General features: G+C 46.5%; 2 protein-coding genes across 4 annotated transcripts in view; one reads left to right on the plus strand and one right to left on the minus strand.

Annotated features, from left to right (window-relative positions):
• PCSK6 (proprotein convertase subtilisin/kexin type 6) overlaps nucleotides 1-20,599 on the plus strand; it is a 185,488-nt gene that overhangs the window by 86,330 nt on the left and 78,559 nt on the right. For all 3 annotated transcript variants that reach the window (XM_025438519.3, XM_025438520.3, XM_035714395.2), the window contains exons 7-8: nucleotides 12,237-12,409; nucleotides 17,642-17,854. In XM_025438519.3, coding sequence (XP_025294304.2) covers nucleotides 12,237-12,409; nucleotides 17,642-17,854 — 386 coding nt within the window. The remainder of the gene's footprint in view (nucleotides 1-12,236; nucleotides 12,410-17,641; nucleotides 17,855-20,599) is intronic.
• Nucleotides 8,420-8,843, minus strand: LOC112654130 (60S ribosomal protein L31-like). The gene has a single exon (XM_035714396.2). It carries the CDS (start codon nucleotides 8,819-8,821, stop codon nucleotides 8,450-8,452), a length of 372 nt encoding a protein of 123 aa, XP_035570289.1. The 5' UTR covers nucleotides 8,822-8,843; the 3' UTR covers nucleotides 8,420-8,449.

Genomic DNA, 20,599 nt, shown 5'->3' on the forward strand with positions numbered 1-20,599 from the left:
TGTAGGGATAGTGCCACAAGGTTGTCTCTGGTGTTTGGCTGGAGTGGTTATTGTGTGAAAAAGTTCTTTCTTGCTTTGTTGCCCATCGTTGGTGCTTTGCCTAGAGGGAACAGGCTTTGGGGGACTATTTTTTGGTCTGCTCCCATTGGTACTTTCAGGTTGCCAGCAGCTCCATTTCCAAGTCTGGAGATAGGAGAGACAATCCTGGGGAACTCACCATCTTGTTCCTTGGGTCCCAAGATCCCTAGATAGTCTGCTGCCTTCTCTCTACCTTTCAGGTCTTATGTTTGTTTTTTTACACAGAGTCCAGGGTTTTCGCTTTTCTTGGCAAAAAGAATGGGGCGAAGTGACTTCTAGTTGCTTCTTTTTTTTTTTTAAGATGCAGTATTTTCTGGGATCCCTGGGTGGCGCAGCGGTTTGGCGCCTGCCTTTGGCCCAGGGCGCGATCCTGGAGACCCGGGATCGAGTCCCACGTCAGGCTCCCGGTGCATGGAGCCTGCTTCTCCCTCTGCCTGTGTCTCTGCCTCTCTCTCTCTCTCTCTCTGTGTGTGACTATCATAAATAAATAAAAAAATTAAAAAAAAATAAGATGTAGTATTTTCTTATATCATTTGAAGGATATTAACAAATACTTACTTTAAATTTTTTTTTACCATTTGCTGCATTAACCATATCTCCTTGGGTTTATCTTATTGTCTTTTTTGTTTAGCTTTTTAATTTGGTGGTTCTCTTTCTTGATGTTGGTTTTCCCCCTAATTACTGATCATTGGTTATCCATTTGTGATTGTGCTCACAGATCCTTGTTTGGCTGTGGTGGTTGTCAGGCCTGATGGCAGCAGTCTGTCTATGATGTGGGAGGGGGAGGGAACTGCTGCTAGATAATGTTGCAGAGTGGGGGTGGAGGGGGGACTCCCTAGGCCCTGGGAGGCACTGTCCCACCTCTCTGGCCTCAGGACCCTCTTACCCTAGTGTTTGAATAGAGCCTGCTGCTACTCATCTGCTCTCACCCTGAAGGGGGAGGCAGTTAACCTGCTTCTTCCTTAGCTCCTCACACCTAGGCCTGCTCAGGGGCTCCTCCTGTCCTTGCACACCACACCTGGGAGCGTCAAGTACTTCTGGAATCGCTCCTACTGGCTGATCCTATCTGCTTGCTGTCTGTCCACAATTCCTCAAAAGATCTCACCTTCTGATTCATTTTCCAGGGCTGTTATGGATTTGTTGGTTTTTTTCTTCTCTTTTTTATGTTATTTCTGAGGATTTGGGCCCCAAGGAGAGATAGACTGAGTACTCAGTTTTCTGTCATGGTCCACTCTCCTTAGTGTTTTTATTGTGATGATAGTAACAGCTCTCACCACTAGCTGTTGGCATCTCATCCTCAGAACGATCCTGAGTTGGAATTATTACTGCCATTTCATACCAGGGAAAAGTGATAATCAGAGAGATCACCTACCACACCTAGGCTCACACAGCTGCTAGGAGGCAGAGCCAAGATGTGAACTCAGGCCTGCTGACTTGAAGCCTGGCTTGTCCCTTTGCAGTGGGGTCTCTCTAGTGCTGGGACATAGTGGTGATTAGATGAGGACAGCAGCCACCAAGCCCTGGGAGCAGGAACAGAAGCAAAAGGAAGTTTCCATGGCGTGCGTGTGTATTCTTTTCCTCGACCAAATTCATTTTCCTCCTAAACACAATTTTGGCCTTGTTTCCCATTCTTAGCCTAAAATATAATAAACTAGGCTTTTCGACCTTCGTCTGATGATGGAAATAACATAGGAGGGCAGAGACAAAGGATAGTGGTTATTGTTTCTAGCCTTTCTTCTCATGTAGCCTTTTGTTTTGTGCCCATTTCAGCCAATTAATGCAGTCATTTGCTATAGGCCCCAGGTGAGCTTTGCATGGCCTCCTCCCCTTTCTGAACTGATGTTAGAACTGGACCAACCCCTGTGGTTCTTATTACGATTGCAACACAGCCTTCAGCAACAGATATCAGGAAACTGGAAAACATATTATTACTGACAACCTGAAAATGACACAGCACCGGGGGCCACGTAGCAAGGTCATAGGTACAGAGAGAGACTGCATGCACAGGTGGTGTGTATGGGGGAGGAGGGTCTGCTTTCTTTGGGGTGGAGGATGGGGACCTGGGGATCCATGGGCTCACTCTATTGGTGAGAGTGAAAATATAAAATACCAGAGTGGGAATTTCAAGTGCTGGGAAGAGAAAAGACAAGTGGCCCAAATGGTCAGTCATCAAAATAATCAACCAAGATCTCTAAAACAAAGGAGCCTGGATGGAGGTAGGGGGGTGGTGTGAAGGGGGAAGGTGGCCTGACCCTTTATCTACTGTGGCTGGCAATTTGTTTATTTGCCATAGATAGTCTTTGAAGTGGACTCCTCTTTATAATGGATGCCTTAAGCAAGTAAAGAAGCTTAATCTACATTTGCATTACAATAAAGAATCCAGTGCACAACCACAAAAACAAAACAAAAAACCCTGCCAGTACACCTTTCTTTACTCTTTTAAAAGATTCCTTCCTATGCAGTTTCCCCTCTTTCTCTTTTTTTTTTTTAAACTTTTTATTTTATTTATTCATAGAGACACAGAGAGAGAGGCAGAGACACAGGCATGGAGCCCGACACAGGATCACGCCCTGGGCCGCAGGCAGTGCTAAACCGCTGCGCCACTGGGGCTGCCCCAGTTTCCCTCTTCTCATTCTGTGTCATGCTCATCCCTCTCACCCCTTGTGCTTCCTGTTGGCGTGGGTGGTGGGCAGCTCTCAGCCTTGGCTGCCAGTGGCTCAGCAGCAAGAGCAGCTCACCTACAAGCTACCTTCCATGGGACAAAGCCTTTCCTTCTGTCCTCAGGAACATGAAGGCGTCTCCCAGGCTGTGTGCTGAGGGTCTGAGCCTGGCCACTGCATCAGGGTATTCTTGGCTTGGTGCGGGGGGAGGCATCCCAGCATCCTGTAAGGCAGGGGAGTGAAGCCCCTGCCCCTTTAACGTGAGGAGGTGCCGTGCTTTCAGCAAGCCTCCCACATGTGATGCTTAACAAGATTCAGACATCTTCCTGAGGCCAGATGAGTGTCACCTGGGACAGGTGTTTTTTGGGTACTTCACACCTGCTTCTAGCCATGGAGAAGCACCACTGTCCTGGGAAGCAGATCCCAAGGCTACTCTGGGCAGGCAGGAAGGGAGCAGGGCAGCTGGAGGCTGTGAGGACACCCCACCTTGGGCCTGGCAGGTACTTAGAAACAGAACAGCTCCCCTTCTCAGGCCGCAAGAAGTACGTGCATCTTTTCAGCATGTGTTTACTCTGGTTCTGGGAAGGAAAACTGAAAAAGAGCAATAGCCAAATTTCCGTTGGCCTTTTTATTCCATATTTTGATTGGGGAGCTGAATCATGTTTTTCCTTTCATAAACACAAAAATGTTAAGTGCATAACAGCTAAATTAGTCCGGGCTCATAAATTAGTTAATTATGTTAATTCTGAGTCACAGAATTCTCAGTCTCATTAGCGTTTCCATTAAGCAGTTTAGGCTTGTGAGCATTTGAAGAGGATAGTTTAAGCTACAGATTAATCTTCAAGGGCTCCAAGTATATTTTCGACTGCAGTAGGATTTGAGACACATTGGGAGGTGCATGGGATTTAGTTAATGTGGGCAGCTACTGTATAGGAGCTGGGACTCCCCACCTCCCTGGTTCTCACCTCCACATTGTCATCAGAGTCTCCTGCCTGCTGGATCTGAGCATCCTAGGCTAAGCAGTAGCTGGGGGAAGGAGGAAATGGACAAGAGCAGCCATAGCTGCCTCACCCCTATGTCTCCCTGGCAGCTGTGGCCTCCCAAACCACCCTCCTGCAGTCATCCCCACAGGACAGATGAGACTGGCTCTTGGATGTCTTGGGGCACACAATCTGGGCTCTGGAGACTGCCCTCACAGACACTGGATGAGATGTTAGCTGCTTCCGGGTGTATGTGAGAAAGACAGGGAGAGATGTGCTTTCAAGTCTAAGTAACAGGCTGAGCCTCCTCCGGTGGCCTTTGTTTGTGGCCAATTTGAATATCTTATTTCTACCACCTTCAGAGGCCAGTTCAGGTCATGTGCTCCCTTACTCTATCACAGGTGAACATCCCATCAGGGTCCCTTGCTCCCCGCATGCGCAGAGTGTATTTATGGGTGCCCCATCTGGCTCAGAAGCATGCTGTCGTGTCCAGTGGCCCAAGCCGCCAACTCTCCCTGAATATCTGGTGCCTTTAGGTGATCCACTGTTGTTCTCTGGCCCCTGTTCCTTGGTCGGGAGACCTAAGACAGCCAGTCTAGATTTCAAATCTCAAGACAGTGACTGAGCTCTTCTAGTTTTTAACCATTTTTTGAAAAATCAACAGAACCCAATTATGAAAGAGTGACCTGTTTTAAGCTATAGCTTTCATTATTGTTTAGGCCTGGGGAGGCCAACAGATCAGGAGACAATGGTCATCGAACAGAGTTTGTCACTCACAGTTCCCAAGAGAGTACTCCAAGCCATGGAGGCCTGGAGGCCAAGCATCAGGGCTGGTGGGGAGGAGAGGGAGCAAGAGAAGGCATGGGCTGAATGGTCTTTGTAGTGGTTTCTTCTGGAAGGAGTGAGCATGGCAGAGGAAGCAGAGTTGGGATTGGTTCATTTGAATAATTTCAGTGGGCTCTGAGGCTGAAGGGCTGTCCCTAGTTGTCTGGTACCTGGTCGTGGGGTGATTAGAGTAGTTGGAGGGTGATCCCAGAGCCCGAGAGCTCCATAAAGGAGGCAGTTGCAAGTGTGGGCTCTGGATTGCCTCTGAAAGGCATGCCTCTTGGGAGAGTGCTTTACTATTTTGAGGAACTGTCTAGCCCTGGGGTATGAAGGTGTCAGTCTGTCCAGAGTCAACAACAAGGCCCTAAGAGGTCAGAGCATCAGAATAACAAAATAAAAGACATGGTTGGGGGGCTTGGCTCAGTAGGGGAAGCATCTGCCTTTAGCTCAGGTCATGATCTCAGGGTCCTGGGATAGAACCCGGTGTCAGGCTCCCTGCTCAGTGCAAGTCTGCTTCTCCCTCTGCCTCTGCCTCTGCCCTTCCCCCACTTGTGTGCGTTCTCTCTCTCAAAATAAATAAAATCTTAAAAAAAAAAAAATGACATGGTTAAAGCAAGACCGTAGCTGACATGGGCTTCATTGTCCATTGACATGGGCATTGTAAACATGCCCATGAGTTTACTGGTGGTATAGCACTGGCTACAGCTGCATTTCTTTCTGCTCTGGAAGGAGATAGCCTGGCTCTATCAGGAGATCAAGAACAGAGCAGGAGACCAAGAGAGACTTGGCTTGCTTTTCAATCAGTGGTCTCTAAGCATTTCACATAACAATGGTGAACATAGATGTGCCTTGACAACCCAGCAGACCACAGCTCCCTGGGGTTTGTAGAATAAGGCTGTCACGTGTGAGCATATTCAGAGATCGGAGAGCAGAGTGTGTTACAGTCTTAGGCAATAAGTAGAGTTGACCAAAACCTTTTAGGTTTGTAACATTTCTAAACAACTGTTGAAACCTCACTTGGCCCAGAATGGCTGCTGCTAGAACAGAATGTACTGTAATCTTTGGGGGGGGGGGGGGGGGGGGACGGAAAAAAACAACAGAAAAACCCCCAAAACCAATTCTCTGTGGATATATTAAAATAAACTCAGGATTAATGAGCAAAATTTGTTGGGGAGGCCTATTTATCACACTCAGAAAGCTACAATCTAATTTTACTTGTTGCTGTTCATTGCTCTTGCATTGCCATTCATTTGCTAAAGGCAAAATCCATTACTTTTCAATAAACAAAAGTGGGCTCAGCATGTCCTGCTCCCCTGCCTTCCTCCAGAGATAACAACCTGGGCTGATAACTGACTACTTATGTTGTATGTGTGTGTGTGTGTGTGTTCTTCTCCTTGTTCCTCTCTCTCTCTCTCTTTTTTTTAGTTCATCAACAGAAATTTATTTTCTCTCAATTCTGGAGGCTAGAAGTGCAAGACCAAGGTATTGGCAGGTTTGGTTTCTTGGGAGACTTATCTCCTTGGCTTGCAGATGGATGCTTCTTGCTGAGTCTTCCCATGCTCGTCACTTGGTCTGGTCTAGGTGTTGTCTGTGTCCAAATGTCCTCTTCTTATAAGGATACCAGTCACATTGGATTAGGGCCCACCCAGATGGCCTCATTTTAGCATAAACACCTCCTTAAAGAACTTATCTCTGAATCTAGGCATGCTGACCTTGCCATGCCTTTTAACATTGAGCTTCCTTGGAAAGTTCAGGGGAAAGGCTGTGTCTTGCGCTGCTTTACAGGGTCAACTGCATGTCAACTGCATGTCGATAGGCTGTAATTTCAAAAGTTGCACTATAAATTAGTAGCAGGGAGAGGAGGGGAGGAAGGACAGGTCACTCTGGAAAAAAAAAAAAGTACGGCTGGTTATTTACACTTGACCAAGAGACTTGTAAAATCATTCATTTCAGCAAGTTCTCCAGGGCATGTAAAATATTATTGGGTCCAGGCGGTTTTATAGGAAAGCATATGTTGTTTAAAGTGAGGCAAGCCTGTATGGTTTGCTCTCAGATGTAGCTTCTGTGCCTTCCAGGGCTGCCTGCCTGGGTGGGGATTGAGCCCTGAGAACATTCTGATCCCAACTCATGGGATCCTGTAGCTCCTGGAAAACACCATCTTCCTTTTCCTCAGTGCTCCTCCCATAGCCTGGTCCTCAGGGCGGACCAGTGGAGCACATTTGTCCTGCTACTGTGAGCTCTGAACCCAGCACACCTGCAGTGCACCACCACCCAGAGCTAATTTGCCATACAAACAACTTGCCCCAATTTTTTTTTTTTTGTACCTGACAGTTTATGGTAAATGGATCTTTCTTTTTTCATGAGAGAAATGATTACTGTTTTTCTTCAATTTGGCATTTCCAGAAAACCATTCACATTTAAAGCTAATATTGGAACAGCAGGTTTTCATTGAAAATATTTACCTTTTCTTTGTTGGCAAATTGTCAGTGTTGGGAAAAATAGATGCTTCATTAAAATCTAAAGACATTATGCTTTCTTCCTCACACATCAGTCACTCTTCTTCCATGATGAAAAGCAGCGTGAGAGGTGTTGAGAAATTATTCTGGTCATCTTTTTTTACTGTATTTTTGATGTCTTCTGGCCTCTTGTTCTTCTTGTTCAAAAGTAGTAGCTGAGCACTGAGTAAATGCATAGAATTGTTGAATCATTATATTGTATGCCTGAAGTGAATATAATACTGTACATTCATTATACTGAAATTTTTTTAAAAGTAGGTGTTCCGACACCTATAATTTGTATGGAGAGGTCTAGAACAGCAGGTTACATTTTGGCACTAGAACATCAGAATTGATTTTGGCTGCCTGTGTGGCTGGCAGGGTCTTCTCCTGCCCTGGCAAGCACCCGGTGGAATATAAGGGCATATAGAACAAGGCCACCGTTTCTCAAACAGCACTAGGTGTTGTGGCCTCAACATATATTTAATCCTCTCAACTACTCTGCCAGGTAATCATGGTGGAAAACAAGGGCTCGAGCTCTTGGCCCAAGGTTAGGCAGAGCTGAGATCCCACCCCAGGACTCTCTGATCCCTGGCCCCTCCCTGCTGCCGCGAGGTGCTCTTTATCTTGCCAGAGGCCACACCTTTGCCACACCACAAGGCCAGTGTCCTGTATGGCTTATGGCCCCTCTCTTTGGGCTGGTGGCTGAGTCAGCCACACCTGGGCCTAGTGTTTCTGACATAGGAGGCCCTGGGCTCTCAGAGCAGTGACTGAAGAAAGCAGGGGCATCTGGATGGCTCAGTGGTTAAGCGTCTGCCTTTGGCTCAGGTCATGATCCTGGGGTCCTGGGATTGAGTCTTACATCAGGATCCCCACAGGGAGCCTGCTTCTCCCTCTGCCTATGTCTCTGCCTCTCTCTGTGTCTCTCATGAATAAATGAATAAAATCTAAAAAAAAAGAAAAAAGATAACATTTCAGATCACCCTGATTCCTCGTGTCCACCCAGAAATCAGAAAAGAGGAGGTATAGCCTGAGATGATATGACCATGGCTCTGCCTCACCTCTAAGAGGGAGAAAGGAACCCCATAAGAGATGCCAATGAACTTGGATAAGTTTAACCCCTATCATAATTCCCTTGATCTTCAAAGGGAAGTTCTTCTTACTCCATTGAAATTAAGTATCCCTGTCTGTCAAAAGGCAGCATAATCAGTGAGAAGACAAGACCGTATCAACTGGAAGAAGATACTTATAATGTGTATAACCAACAAAGAATTGTTTCCCAGTACAAGCAAGACTAAGCCATATATATTATTCAAGGAAGCATACAATTGTGTTAAAACACTAGTTTTTTTAATTTTTTATTTCTTTTTTTTTTTTTTTGAGTTTTATACCTTTATTTGACAATCAGCGATTAGTTCTCATCCACATTAACAGTTTGTAGGTTTTTGAAAGTGGTGACAGGTACATAGGTAACCAGTGTGTAGAGCTTGTTTGGTGAATCTTCATCCTCGTTACGTTTTCTGGACAACCGCACACGGATACGGTATGGAACATTCCTTATTCCTTTGGCCCAGACAGCTTTGTTGAGCCTGGTGTCAGTGCGCACATCTGGAGTTCCTATCTCCTTCATGGCAAATTTCCGGATCTCTTTGAGTGCCCAAGGGGCACGCTTCTTGAAACCATGGATATGTTTGTGAATGTTGATGGTGTATTCTCTGGTCACTACCTTGTTGATGGCAGAACGGCCCTTCTTCTTCTCACCACCCTTCTTTGCGGGAGCCATTCTGCCGGGCCCTAGTTGGAAAGAAACACTAATTTTTAAAAGGCAATGAAAAGAATAATCTAAAATTTGGAGGAGTTTCCTCTGTGAAGGGCAGGGTGTGGGTAGAGACCCCAATCAGTCAGGTTTATATTTGCATTGAATGGATGGAGGGTTCATGGGTGTCAGTTATTTTTTTAGACTTTATCACTAATACATATGTAACATATGATCCTTCATACATATCAATATAATATATGTTTTTAAAATAAAGGTAAAAAGTAATTAACAACTCCTGGAAATTGATGTCTTCACTCCCATTTTTTGCAGATGGGAAAACTAAGAATTAGCAGGTTTATATTAACAACTAACATGCACATTGGGTGCTTATTGCCAGGCATTTTACCTTAATCATCTTTTTTAGTTTTTCTGGCACCTCTGTAGATACAGTAACTTTCATCACTGTGACCTACAGGAAATGGTGGCCTAGTGACATGAGGTAAATTCCCTGCATCACTAGTTGGTGGTCCCGGCAGGGCTGTCACCTGTGGCATGCCCCATCACCCTCCTGCTCCCTCCAAGGCACAGTGTGGGGGAGGGCTCTATTCCACAGGCCTCTCCTTGGCAGTGGTGAAGAGGCATCCACATCCATTTGCCATGTGGCGCCATCTTTGTGCCTGCACAGTGGTGGCTTCCAGGGGCCATCCTAAGCCAGACAGCTGAGATCCTGTCTGCATCCACTTGGGCTACCATAACAAAATTCCACAGACTGGGAGCTTAAACAACAGACAGTTATTTCTCATAGTTCCGGAAGCTAGAAAGTTCAAGATCGAGATGCCAACTCATTCTCTCCCCCTGTGACGGCAGTTCAAGATCAAGATGCCAACCCATTCTCTTCCCCTGTGACGGTCCACTTCATGGCTCGAAGATGGCTACCTTCTCGGTGTCTTCATGTGGTGGAGACAGAAGAAGCAAGCTCTCTGTTGACTCTTCTCATACTGGCACTCTGCCCATCATGGGAGCACCCCCCTCAGGACTTCATCTAAATCTAATTACCGGCTAAAAATCCTACCTTCATCATACTGGAGGTTGGGGCTTCAACATGTGAATTTGAGGAGACATATTCAGTCCACTGCAGGTAGTAAAGGGAGGAAGGGAAATAGATGAGGAGCTGGAAAATAGAACAGAGAGCATTGAAGCTAAAATTTATTTCTACTTATCATTGTCAAGGCCTTCGGGCCATAAAGAGATGGTTCTTCCAATGATTCCAGCACCACCCTCTGTCACCACCTGTGCCGGTTTGGCTGACACTCCCAAATGGCTCTCGACACTGTCATTGAACTGATATCTCCCAGACCTCACTCTCACTGCTATAAATTTCTGTGATACCGATTTTGAGTACAATTTCCAGACTTTGGGAGCAGGAGTTTCTGGTTTGCTAGGGATGGCATGCCCTAAAGTGTGACTGTCTGACTCGGCCTCCCAGGGACCCTGTATAGTGCCTCTGACCTTTTTTCTCTCAGCTCACAACAGGGACCATGAGAGTTAGGGCAGGCATTAAGGAGAACACTTCAGGGCAACCTGAACCTTTCAGAACCGGGCAGCATGATAGGGTGGAAGAATTTACTGCATTTAAATCATCTTCACGTGCTCTGTAGGTAGGAAGTTCCGACTCACCCCGACAAATCACAAAGTACTTTTATTTGTTCATCTACAATCCATGTGTTACTGGCTGAGAGATTAGGCATCATTTGAAATTTATGTGTTCAGGATTTCTGCCTCTCCACTCTCCACCAAAAGTGACAGTGGAGCATCTCTACAATTACAGTTTAAAGGGTGGGACAGAAAGATTGAATTTATATAAAACATCTGTCCCTGAGCTCCTGGGGAGGGTGTCCCCTCAGAGAGTCTCCTTCCCGTGGTTCCTCCTGCCAGAGCCCTGTACCATCTCTTTTCATCCTGGGGAAAAGTCACTGTTGTGTCTTTTAAAATCATTTGTATTCAGAGTTTCTATTTTTGGCATACTGGCTATATGTGGATGCAGATTCTGGGATTCTGCACAAATAGATCCAGTCCAGGCTAGGGGAGCTAGGGGCCTCTCTGCTCAGGGAGGCAAAGCTCCACAAAACTGCATCCAGGGCTGGGGTGCAAAGGAGGGGAAGCTGCAACCATTTACAATCGTGTCTTAGAGGAGTCTTTAATGGTGCAGGGAAATGTTCTGTATGAAGTTCTGTGGTAAAAAAAGAACTTGGAGAGAAAATGCCTGCTGTGGCCAAAGAAAAGTACTGGAAGAAAATAACCAAAATATTATCACTAGTTACTTCTCTATTTTCCAAACTTTCTGCAAAGAGCATATGTGATGCTTATAATCAGAAAAATTCCTCTTTTCTGTTATGTCTTAAATAGCTCAAGATTGAAAATTCATTGGCATGGCCACTGCACACATGGAGCTTGGCCTAGTGGAGGAGGGGCTCCTTGGGGGCCTCTGAGCAGGGTGACTGGGGGTGGAGCAGTCACCTAGAGTGCTGATCCAGGGTCATTTGGCCTGGAGTTTTCTGAGTCTCCAAGAGGATTGATTTTATATATTTACTAGTGTCCAAGCAGGACATGCTGGTGGCTTTCATTATCTCTGCTTCCCAGTCATGGGCCAGCATCACTGAGACCACCTCTCTGGGTCAGGCCCAGGGACATCACACCTGCTGGATGCAGAGTGTGATCAGTAATGGAGGCAAATGTTGGGTGTGGGGTAGGCGGGGACCCTTAGCTGAGGAGGTAGGCACTGGGAGAGGCTCATGGCTCCCTCCTTCTCCTTTTAGGGTGCTCTTGAAGTGGTACTCCCCAGCATCTAAAGACCCCCCTGGGAAATACAGAACCTAAATGCACATTGAGATATAAGGTGGCTCCTCCTTGATGGGCTACAGTATGGCCTTCTGTCTTCCAGGTTAAAAACTCCTAGTTACAAATCAGAGATGATAATATTTTAAAAAGAGAGAGAGAGAGAGAGAGACATAAGAAACAGGAAAAAAAAAACAACAAAACTATTGACAGCAGGGAAAGTTGGAAATGACTCCAGAGTTCTATTATAAAAATAATCGTCGTAATAATGATATTATGTTCCATTTTTCAATGCCAGAGTGACATCGTGCTACCAAGGAAACTGTTTAAATCCTGTATTTTCCAAACAATTCTGTTTCCTTTGTTGATGTCATGTGTTGGGGATGCCACAACATGGCCCCAGATGTCATTTGAATTCTTTCACATCGGTTGGCACACGATGGGGAGAAGGGTTTTCCAGAATGACGCTGGCAGATTCCTGAGCTGTGTGGGGCTACCCGGCCGTGCCCCTGCACCCGGGGTCCCCTGCACCCCAGGGTCACAGTGTGTGCGGCCCTGAAAAGTACAGAGCAGGTGTGCACGGAGCCCCCTTGTGTGCTTTCAGGCATCCGTATGCTGGACGGCGACGTGACGGATGTGGTTGAGGCCAAGTCGCTGGGCATCAGACCCAACTACATCGACATTTACAGCGCGAGCTGGGGGCCAGACGACGACGGGAAGACGGTGGATGGGCCTGGCCGACTGGCTAAACAGGCCTTCGAGTATGGCATTAAAAAGGTGTGAGTCATCCGGGCTACGGTGGATCTCTCAGGGGTGGGGGGAATAGTAAAAAAAATTTTAACAATAAAAAAATTAGAGCGACACAGGCCAGAGTCCTAAAGTGGGACTAGGAAGGCTCTGCTGTGCCTCAACCAGTGTGATAGAGGAGTCATTTCGGGGCTCAGGGAAGTGGCTCTCTACCAAACTATTGGTAGAGAATATGGCTATTCCAGCAAGTGCCAGCTGGTCACCCACCAAGCCCAGGACTCTGTGCCTTGAAGCCTGACAGCCCCCAACTAAGGGGTGTGTGCAGGTGGGCAGTAGGGGTCTTAGTCTAACTACCTGGCCTGTTACCTGAACTGTGTAGGTAGAAGGAGTGTCCTGGGCCTTGAACCACCTGCCCAGAGAAACACCCAGCCATGGAGCTTCCTGTGTCCATCATGGACTGTGCACTAACCCAACATCCCACCCCTGCCACTGAACAGGAAGTCTTGGCCTTATTGACCTCACTGCCAGCACACAGCCTAACATGTTTAGGATTTCTTGGGTAGTGCCTCACCAAGGACTAAACAGAGCAAACATCCAAGCATGGGTTCTCCACTGACTGACTGAGGGGAAGCAGAGGACGCTGGCAGGCTTCTCCTCTTCTGGCCAGGAGGCCTACCCACAGTCACTCTGTGATCATTAGTTCTGGATCCTTGGGAGTCAAAATTGCAGGGGAAGGGGAGAGAGGGATCTGGAGATGACCCAGTTCTTATAAGCCAAGTGGTGAGGCAGATTTCTGGGTGAGGACAGCTTCTTGGAGCAGACAGACAGAGCTGCGGTCAGTGGCTGGGTAGCCCTGGGTGGCCCAACAAGCTCCAGCCCAGAGTTTAAGGTATGGCCTGGTCATGCTGGTGGGGCTTTGGGCAGGAAGTCCAAGCATCCCTGGGCCATCATTCATACTTCCAACTTCTCTTACGGGAGATGGGACAGTATGGCTGTAAAGGGGAGTGGCTCCAGTCCCTTTTATTATTTATGCTTTAAAACTTTTTTTATGATGAGACGAGCACTGGGTGTTATATTCTATGTTGGCAAATTGAATTTAAAATATAAGAAAAATTTTTTAAAACATTTGTTAAAATACTTAAAATACTGAGGTCCTTATTTTATTATAACCTGTGTACCGTGATTAAAAGGTGATTAATAAATATTTAATGAACAAATCAAATATTATCAGACGATTATATTAAAAGCAGCCTTTGTCTCCCCTGCCCATCCCCTAGTCCTACCCCGTAGAGGAGCAATCTTTTTTTTTTAACTCTGTTCATTTTTTTCCCTTTCTTCTAAATAATATGATTTTATTGCTTTTCTGGATGTATTGATTTTGATCATTTTCTGTGACTTTTTTATGAGGTTTGACTCTTTATCTCTTAGAATGTCTCCAGCCTGGCATTTGACCTCATGGTCATGCTTGGTATACCATATATCTTCTCTTGTCTGCCATGATTCTAAGAAAATGCAAAGGCTGCTTCCGTCAGGTTGCTGAGCACCTGAGCTGTGCCAGGTGCTGGCTCAGGAATGCTGGAAGGGTCAAGTGTGACCAAGTCACCTGCTGCCTACAAGGGACTGCCAAGTAAAAATATCTTATCTTTCCAGTGCTCAGCTTCTACTACCCACTAGATCACATGGATCTCACTCTTGATGACAAGTGGAACACCCTAAAAGTGAAGCTTAATTTAAGCTGTAGATTAGAGATCACATTTTCTGTGTGGAAGATACTGCTTTGAACAGTATCAATCCTAAACCTGTGTCATGCTATAAGATGATATCGAAAGATTTGAAGTCTTAGGACAGGACCCCGCATTTCCTGGAGAGGTCAGTGATGGTTTTATGATTGTTAGGTATCTCAACTCCACTTAGTTTTGTGTAGACTGAATCTGCACAGGACTTTGGAAAGTATGGAGCCTCAGTGAGGGGCTTTTTGCATTTCAGATTCCAAGTAGCATTGGCTTTATCAGGCTGTCAGGGTAGTGAGGAAGTTGCAGAGGGAACCATGTGGCTCCTCGTCATTCTTGTCACAATTTCTTGAAATACTGAGGTCATTTCATTTTTTCCCCAGTCATTCTGAAGTAAAATATGTCATATAGGGAGCCTTAAATCGTAGCTGTCTGAAGTTGTCACTGAAAATCTCCTAGAAATGTGATGATCTCAAACCAATCCACATTCCCCCATCTGTTTTTCCTCCTCGATGCCCCATTTGTCAGCTACAATCTTTTTCTGTCAAGTCAAACTTCATCTCTGGTAGGTGATGTGGTTTGGTGGTAGGAGACTTCAGAGGCCATAATTTGGCATAGAAGTGAGTCTGACTCCTCACGTGGCTTGTCATCCCCCAGCAGAGAGGCAGCCTCGCTGAGGCTGGAAACGCTGGCCTTGTCCAGATGCCGGGCATTTGCAACCCCTCAGGAACCGTGCTTTGGAGTTCACAGATGACCCCTTCACCTCCCGGGGAAGGCACTGAAATATGTTTTGATTGGGTTGAGGTTGTAACTTTCCTAAACAGAAACACAAGTTCATGGCCAGGGTTGAACTGTCCTCTATAGCTTCTGGCCCGTGGCTTCCAAGACCTGGGAAGTGAAAATATAAAATGCTCAGAGACAGCTAAAACATCTCCTCAGACCTCTGATTCAGGTGTTTCCTCCACCTCATCCTTATGTCCTCTTTAGGAAAATTTGCAGGAGGAAGAGAGGTGTTCTGAGGCCTTGACACTTGTGAGAATGGATTGGTCAAGGAATAACTGTGCAGCGTGAGGTGGAAGATGCGGTCCTTTGGCATTTTCAGCCCTTTAGTTATTCAAAGTGGGGTCCAGAAGCAACCACATGGGCATCACCTGGGAGCTCAATAGAAATGCAGGATCTCTGCGCCCCCACCCCAGACCTGCCGAGTTTAAGCCTGCCATGTAGCAAGACTCCCAGTGACCTGCGTGCATGCTCAAGTAGAAGGAGTACTGTCTGGGGGCCCTACTTTGCAAAGTGACAGCCTTTCATTAATAATTTGGAGTGGAGTGGGAAGCATCTTACAGATGATTCTCATGGAATAAAGATAGGCTCTGATGGGTTAAATACCTTTCTCTTTTTTAAAAAAAAGATTTTGTTTATTTTGAGAGAGAGAGAAAGTGAGAGGGAAGAAGCATGAGCAGGTTGGGGAGAGGCAGAGGGAGAAGCAAGCTCCCCACTGAGCAGGGAGCCCAATGCAGGGCTCGATCCCAGAACTCTGAGATCATGACCTGAACTGAAGACACACGCTTCACTGACTCAGCCACCTAGGCACCCTAATATCTTTCCATTTTGATTTTAATTTATTTGAACTAGCTTATTAATCTTTCCATATAGGGAATTATATGCCCAGACACACCACACCCATTTCTATAGTACTTTGTGCTTTCTTCCAGAAGGTTGACCTTTTTTGCTAAATATGAGTAACCTTTCTGTTGAGCTCTTGGCCATGTGGACAGATCCACCTGGGAGACATGGAAAGCAGAATGAGCAAGGCAGTTTTGAGCAGGGAGCCTAAGGGATCTTCCATGAGGTCTATTGAGAGCCTCTGGTTAGAAACTGAAGGAAATGTCAGAGTCATGACAAATAGGCACAAAAAGGCCAGAATCTTTTTCTACTTGGTCTACAAAGTGGAGGAACATGAGGCTTTCAGAGCAGGTGGGTCTGCTCAGCCCAGGGTGGATTTGTGTTTTTGTTTTTTTTTTTTAAGATTTTATTTATTCATGAGAGACACAGAAAGAGAGAGAGAGAGACAGAGACCGAGACCCAGGCAGAGAGGGAGAAGCAGGCTCTATGCAGGGAGCCCGATGTGGGACTTGATCCCTGGTCTCCAGGATCAGGCCCTGGGCCAAAGGCAGGCGCTAAACCGCTGAGCTGCTCAGGGATCCCCCCAAGGTGGATTTGAACTCTGGGTGAGTGTGATGCATCCAGTCGACAGCAAAACTTGAGTTGAACTCTGTGGAGATCGCAGGATTTTGTTGCAAGTTTTCTTTAAATTGGCCAGTTGTTGAGCAGAAGTATCAATTTCCTTCCACATGTTTGGGGAGGAGGGTGCTTGCAAAGACACCAAAGTTATCAGCCCTTGTGGGTCCAGTTTCACAGAGATGGGTGTTGGCACTGATCTCTGGGGCTGGGTGTGTACCACCAACAGGTCCAGCCACTCAGAATGGGTCAGTTCCATCTTGGATTAGTTCATCTTTAACTAGTGTTTGTGACTGGGACAGGCACTTGGTTGGGTCAGAAATCATTGATTCTATGAGTGTGGGATAAAACAGCTGCCAGAACCAAGCCACTATCTTTCAAAGATTCGCTTTCACTTATATGTTCTTATAAATGAAAACTTGCACACAGGTGAGGCTGCTGGCCTTGGCTGGCATTGACCATCTGACTACTATTTTTTTTAAATGTTTAATTTATTTATTTGAGAGAGAGAGAGAGTGCACAAGCAGGGGGAGGGGCTGAGAGAGAGGGAGAAGCAGGCTCCCTGCTGAGCAGGAACTCAATCCCAAGATGCCTGGATCATTACCTGAGCCCAAGGCAGACAACCTACTGAGCCACCTAGGTACCTCATCTGACTACTTTAATGACTACCCATGGCAGAGACTCTGGGGAGCTCTCACAGGGTGGCCGCAAGAGGCTGTGGCATTATGGACCATGACCCATTTTACCTGTTTATCCTTCACCCAGAATTTACTGTCCCATCCCTTCTTTTCAAAATCTTGCCTGTTCCCCAAGACTTGTGCTTCTTCTTCTGTTTTTTTTTAGGAAAATTCGCCCTCTGCCCCACAGGACCAGCTCTTTCATTGCCCATAGGACCAGCCCTTTCAATCTCGAAAAAAATTAATGTTATAAATTTGGCAGCAACTTTCATCTCAGTAATACTTGGGGCACTGCTTGCTCTTTGTGATGATAGGTTATTATGATGGAAATCACAGGCATGGCTCTGGGACAGAATATCTCTTTGAGGGCCCTTGCTTTTCCCATGAGGAACAGAGATGTCTTTCTGGGCCACCTTCTCAGTGCCATGCTGTGATTCAGCAGTGCTCCATTAATAAAAACGAGCCCACAGAACCATGTGGCATCCAAATAGTCTGAACACGTCCTTCTCCAACCCTTTGGAAGGGACATTTGGAAGGAAGGACTTTCTGCTGGTGCGAGACCCAACCTGCAAGGTTCTGACTACCAGGCCTGACACCTTCTCCTTCTTCCTGTCTAGGGTCGGCAGGGCCTGGGCTCCATTTTCGTCTGGGCATCAGGGAATGGCGGGAGAGAGGGGGACCACTGCTCCTGTGATGGCTACACCAACAGCATCTACACCATCTCCGTGAGCAGCACCACGGAAAATGGCTACAAGCCATGGTACCTGGAGGAGTGTGCATCCACCTTGGCCACCACCTATAGCAGCGGCGCATTTTATGAGCGGAAAATCGTGAGTGCTCTTAACCAAGACAGAGCTTAGGATGCACGCCTTCCACCCCTTTGGGGGAAGTTTCTTTCCCTCTTTGCAAAAAGATGAGCCAGGTTGAGGCCAGTTTGAACCAGATCCCAGAGTACCGACCTCACCCATCAGTGAGCTGATTGTCCTGGAGGGAAACCCCAGTCCTTTGGCAACCATCCTCAGACCCTGCCTTTCTAATTTTTGCACTAAATACCAATTAAAACCCTCTCTGGCTTTAGGGATCTAAAAATAGCATTTAAGAATGGGGTGTATTCTCTGTGCCATGTCTCCTTTTAGCTCTCTAAATTTCTGTGGTCACACTGCTTGGGATCCAAGTGACCAGTTCAGTGTCAGTGTGCCAAATAGAGTTAAGAGAAAGTCTTGATTTTATACTGAAACATTTTGGAGATCCAAGTGTTCTTCTGGGCAATTCTTTCTCCCCAACAAAAGGACTTTCCCTGGACACTTCAAACTGTGCCATGGTTTCTGTCTGTTTCGCTCACTTCAGTGAACATCAAGTGTGATTTATCTTTTAAAAAGTGACTGTTTTCTTTTAGTAGATGGGTGGAATTGGTGCTTCCTCCTTCCCTGCAGGGTCTCCTACCTTAAGCAAAGTAAGAAGGGGGAGGATTTTTGAGCCGAAATTAATGCAGAATTCAAATGCACAGTCATTAAGTTGGTTTTTAGACATTTAAAAAAATGAGACCGGGGAGCTGGCCAGACATGGTTTAATTTTCAGGCAAGCTCACTAGCATCTTTTTATTTCTCCTGCTGCCAAGCCACATCTCTAGAAATTATTTGCAAATTTATTTTTACATCTTTCTGTGGGAGCATATAGGCTCCCTGTTTTCCACTTTGCTCCGTACCAGTTGAAGGGTCGGCCACGGCTGCCGGGCCGCCAGCCTGGTAGCAGCCCGGGCTAGTTAACTAAGGTATTAATTTATTTTCCTTTTCTACTGAAGCATGCACCCGAGACAGGCAGCTGAGCTTCTGAACGGTGTCCTGTTCATTTAGGCATCTAGCTCATTTGAACACGGACTTGCTGGAGTCTTGTTAAACAGGCCTGCTGGCTGGAGGTGTATGGGGTGGAGATTGTGTCATCGAACACTTTGTACTAGAGGCTTCATGCTGGGACGACTGTGTCTCCCATTCCTGGGAGCAGGGCTTGCAGCTTTATCTGCTTAATTAATCATACTGCGTGAGCAGGCATCTTAGGCATAAAATGCCTTAATTCTTTTCTTTTCTTTTCTTTCTTTCTTTCTTTCTTTCTTTCTTTCTTTCTTTCTTTCTTTCTTTCTTTCTCTTCTCTGAGCAATACCATATGGGTCAGAAGGGTATAGTGGAGAGGAGGATTAAAGAGAAAAATCACTTAGTTGTACCTGCCGTGCTAGGCTTTGGGATTCTTTGAGTGTGGATGGTATTTTTGTCAAGTTTGTTGTTGCTGATGTCATTTTCAGCTCAACCAGAGCCAAGATTTTGCTCCGAGTCCCTTCAGAGAACCCACAAGGGGATGGGTAACTGCTCTGGATGGTTGGCAGCTTGCAATCTCTTTGGTTCAGGCAGGTGTCAGCTGGAAATCCAGGATCTGTCCCACCCATGTTCTCCTTTCCTCTCTGTCCAGCAAATGCCAGTGTTCGCTTGGGGGAAGGGATTGCCCAATGCTGACACATGACTCTTAATAAAAGGAACAACACCTAGCAGAGCATCTCTCATTCATGCCTTGGCTCTTTCTTTCATTCACTAAACTTGAGCAGAGTTCCAAATGCATGACGTTGGGTCTCAGGAAGTGGGGGCTGCCCCACCTTGGTTGAGCCATTCCCTCCCTTCAGATGGGCCCCTCTGCTTGCTTCCTCGTAGCCTTTTCTTAGAGGCTGGCCTCCTAACCCAGACACCCTCAGTGTCCCTCCCTGGGCAGCACTTACTGAATGCCAGTATGTCTCAGGTACCAGCTGTGACTCTTACCAGAAGTCTTGTGAGGGACGTATCATGACGCCTGTTTGCAGATGAAGATCCCAGGGTCAGAAGATGCATCCTTGTCCCAACTTCCCTGCCCTAAGCTGCCCCTCCTCAGGGAGAGGAGGAGGCAGGTCTCTGCCAGGGTTTCTGTGGGATCTTCCCAGTATATGTGTTTGAGACAGGCTGGGTCCTGTCTCACTGGGTGATTGTCAGCCCAACCGACCTGTGAGGATGGAAGATGCTCTGCTAGAAAGAGGATCTAGATTGTTATGACTGGGGAAATTCATTCTCCAGGGCTATGCAGCTCGGCTACTGGAGTCTTGCATTTAGTGTGGATCTTGCTTCCTATGCTCTTGTAACAAATTATCCTAAATTTAGCAGCTTAAAACAGCACAGAATTCTCATCTCACAGTTCAGGAAGCCAAGCAGTGCAGCAGCCTTGACTGAATTTGTATTCTGAGTCTCCAGAGGCTGAAATCCATGTGACAGCTGGGCCGGGTTCTTTTCTAGAGGCTCTCGTGGAGAATTCGTTCTGTGCTCATTCAGGTTGTTGGCAGACTTTAGTTCCTCGAGGTTATAGGACTGAGCTCGGGTTTCCTTGTGGGCTGTCTGCTAAGGGCTGTTTTCAGCATTTTCGGCCGCCCACATTCTTTGGCTTCCATTCCCCCATCTCTCCCTTCTAAGCTGGCAAAAATGGTTTGGGTCCCCCTTCTGCCTCAGCTCTTTGACACACTTTTCTGCCTCCTTCCATTTTCCAGGGCCCTACAATTACATCAGGCC

The sequence above is a fragment of the Canis lupus genome, chromosome 3 (genome assembly GCF_003254725.2).
Source record: "Canis lupus dingo isolate Sandy chromosome 3, ASM325472v2, whole genome shotgun sequence".
NCBI lineage: Eukaryota > Metazoa > Chordata > Mammalia > Carnivora > Canidae > Canis > Canis lupus.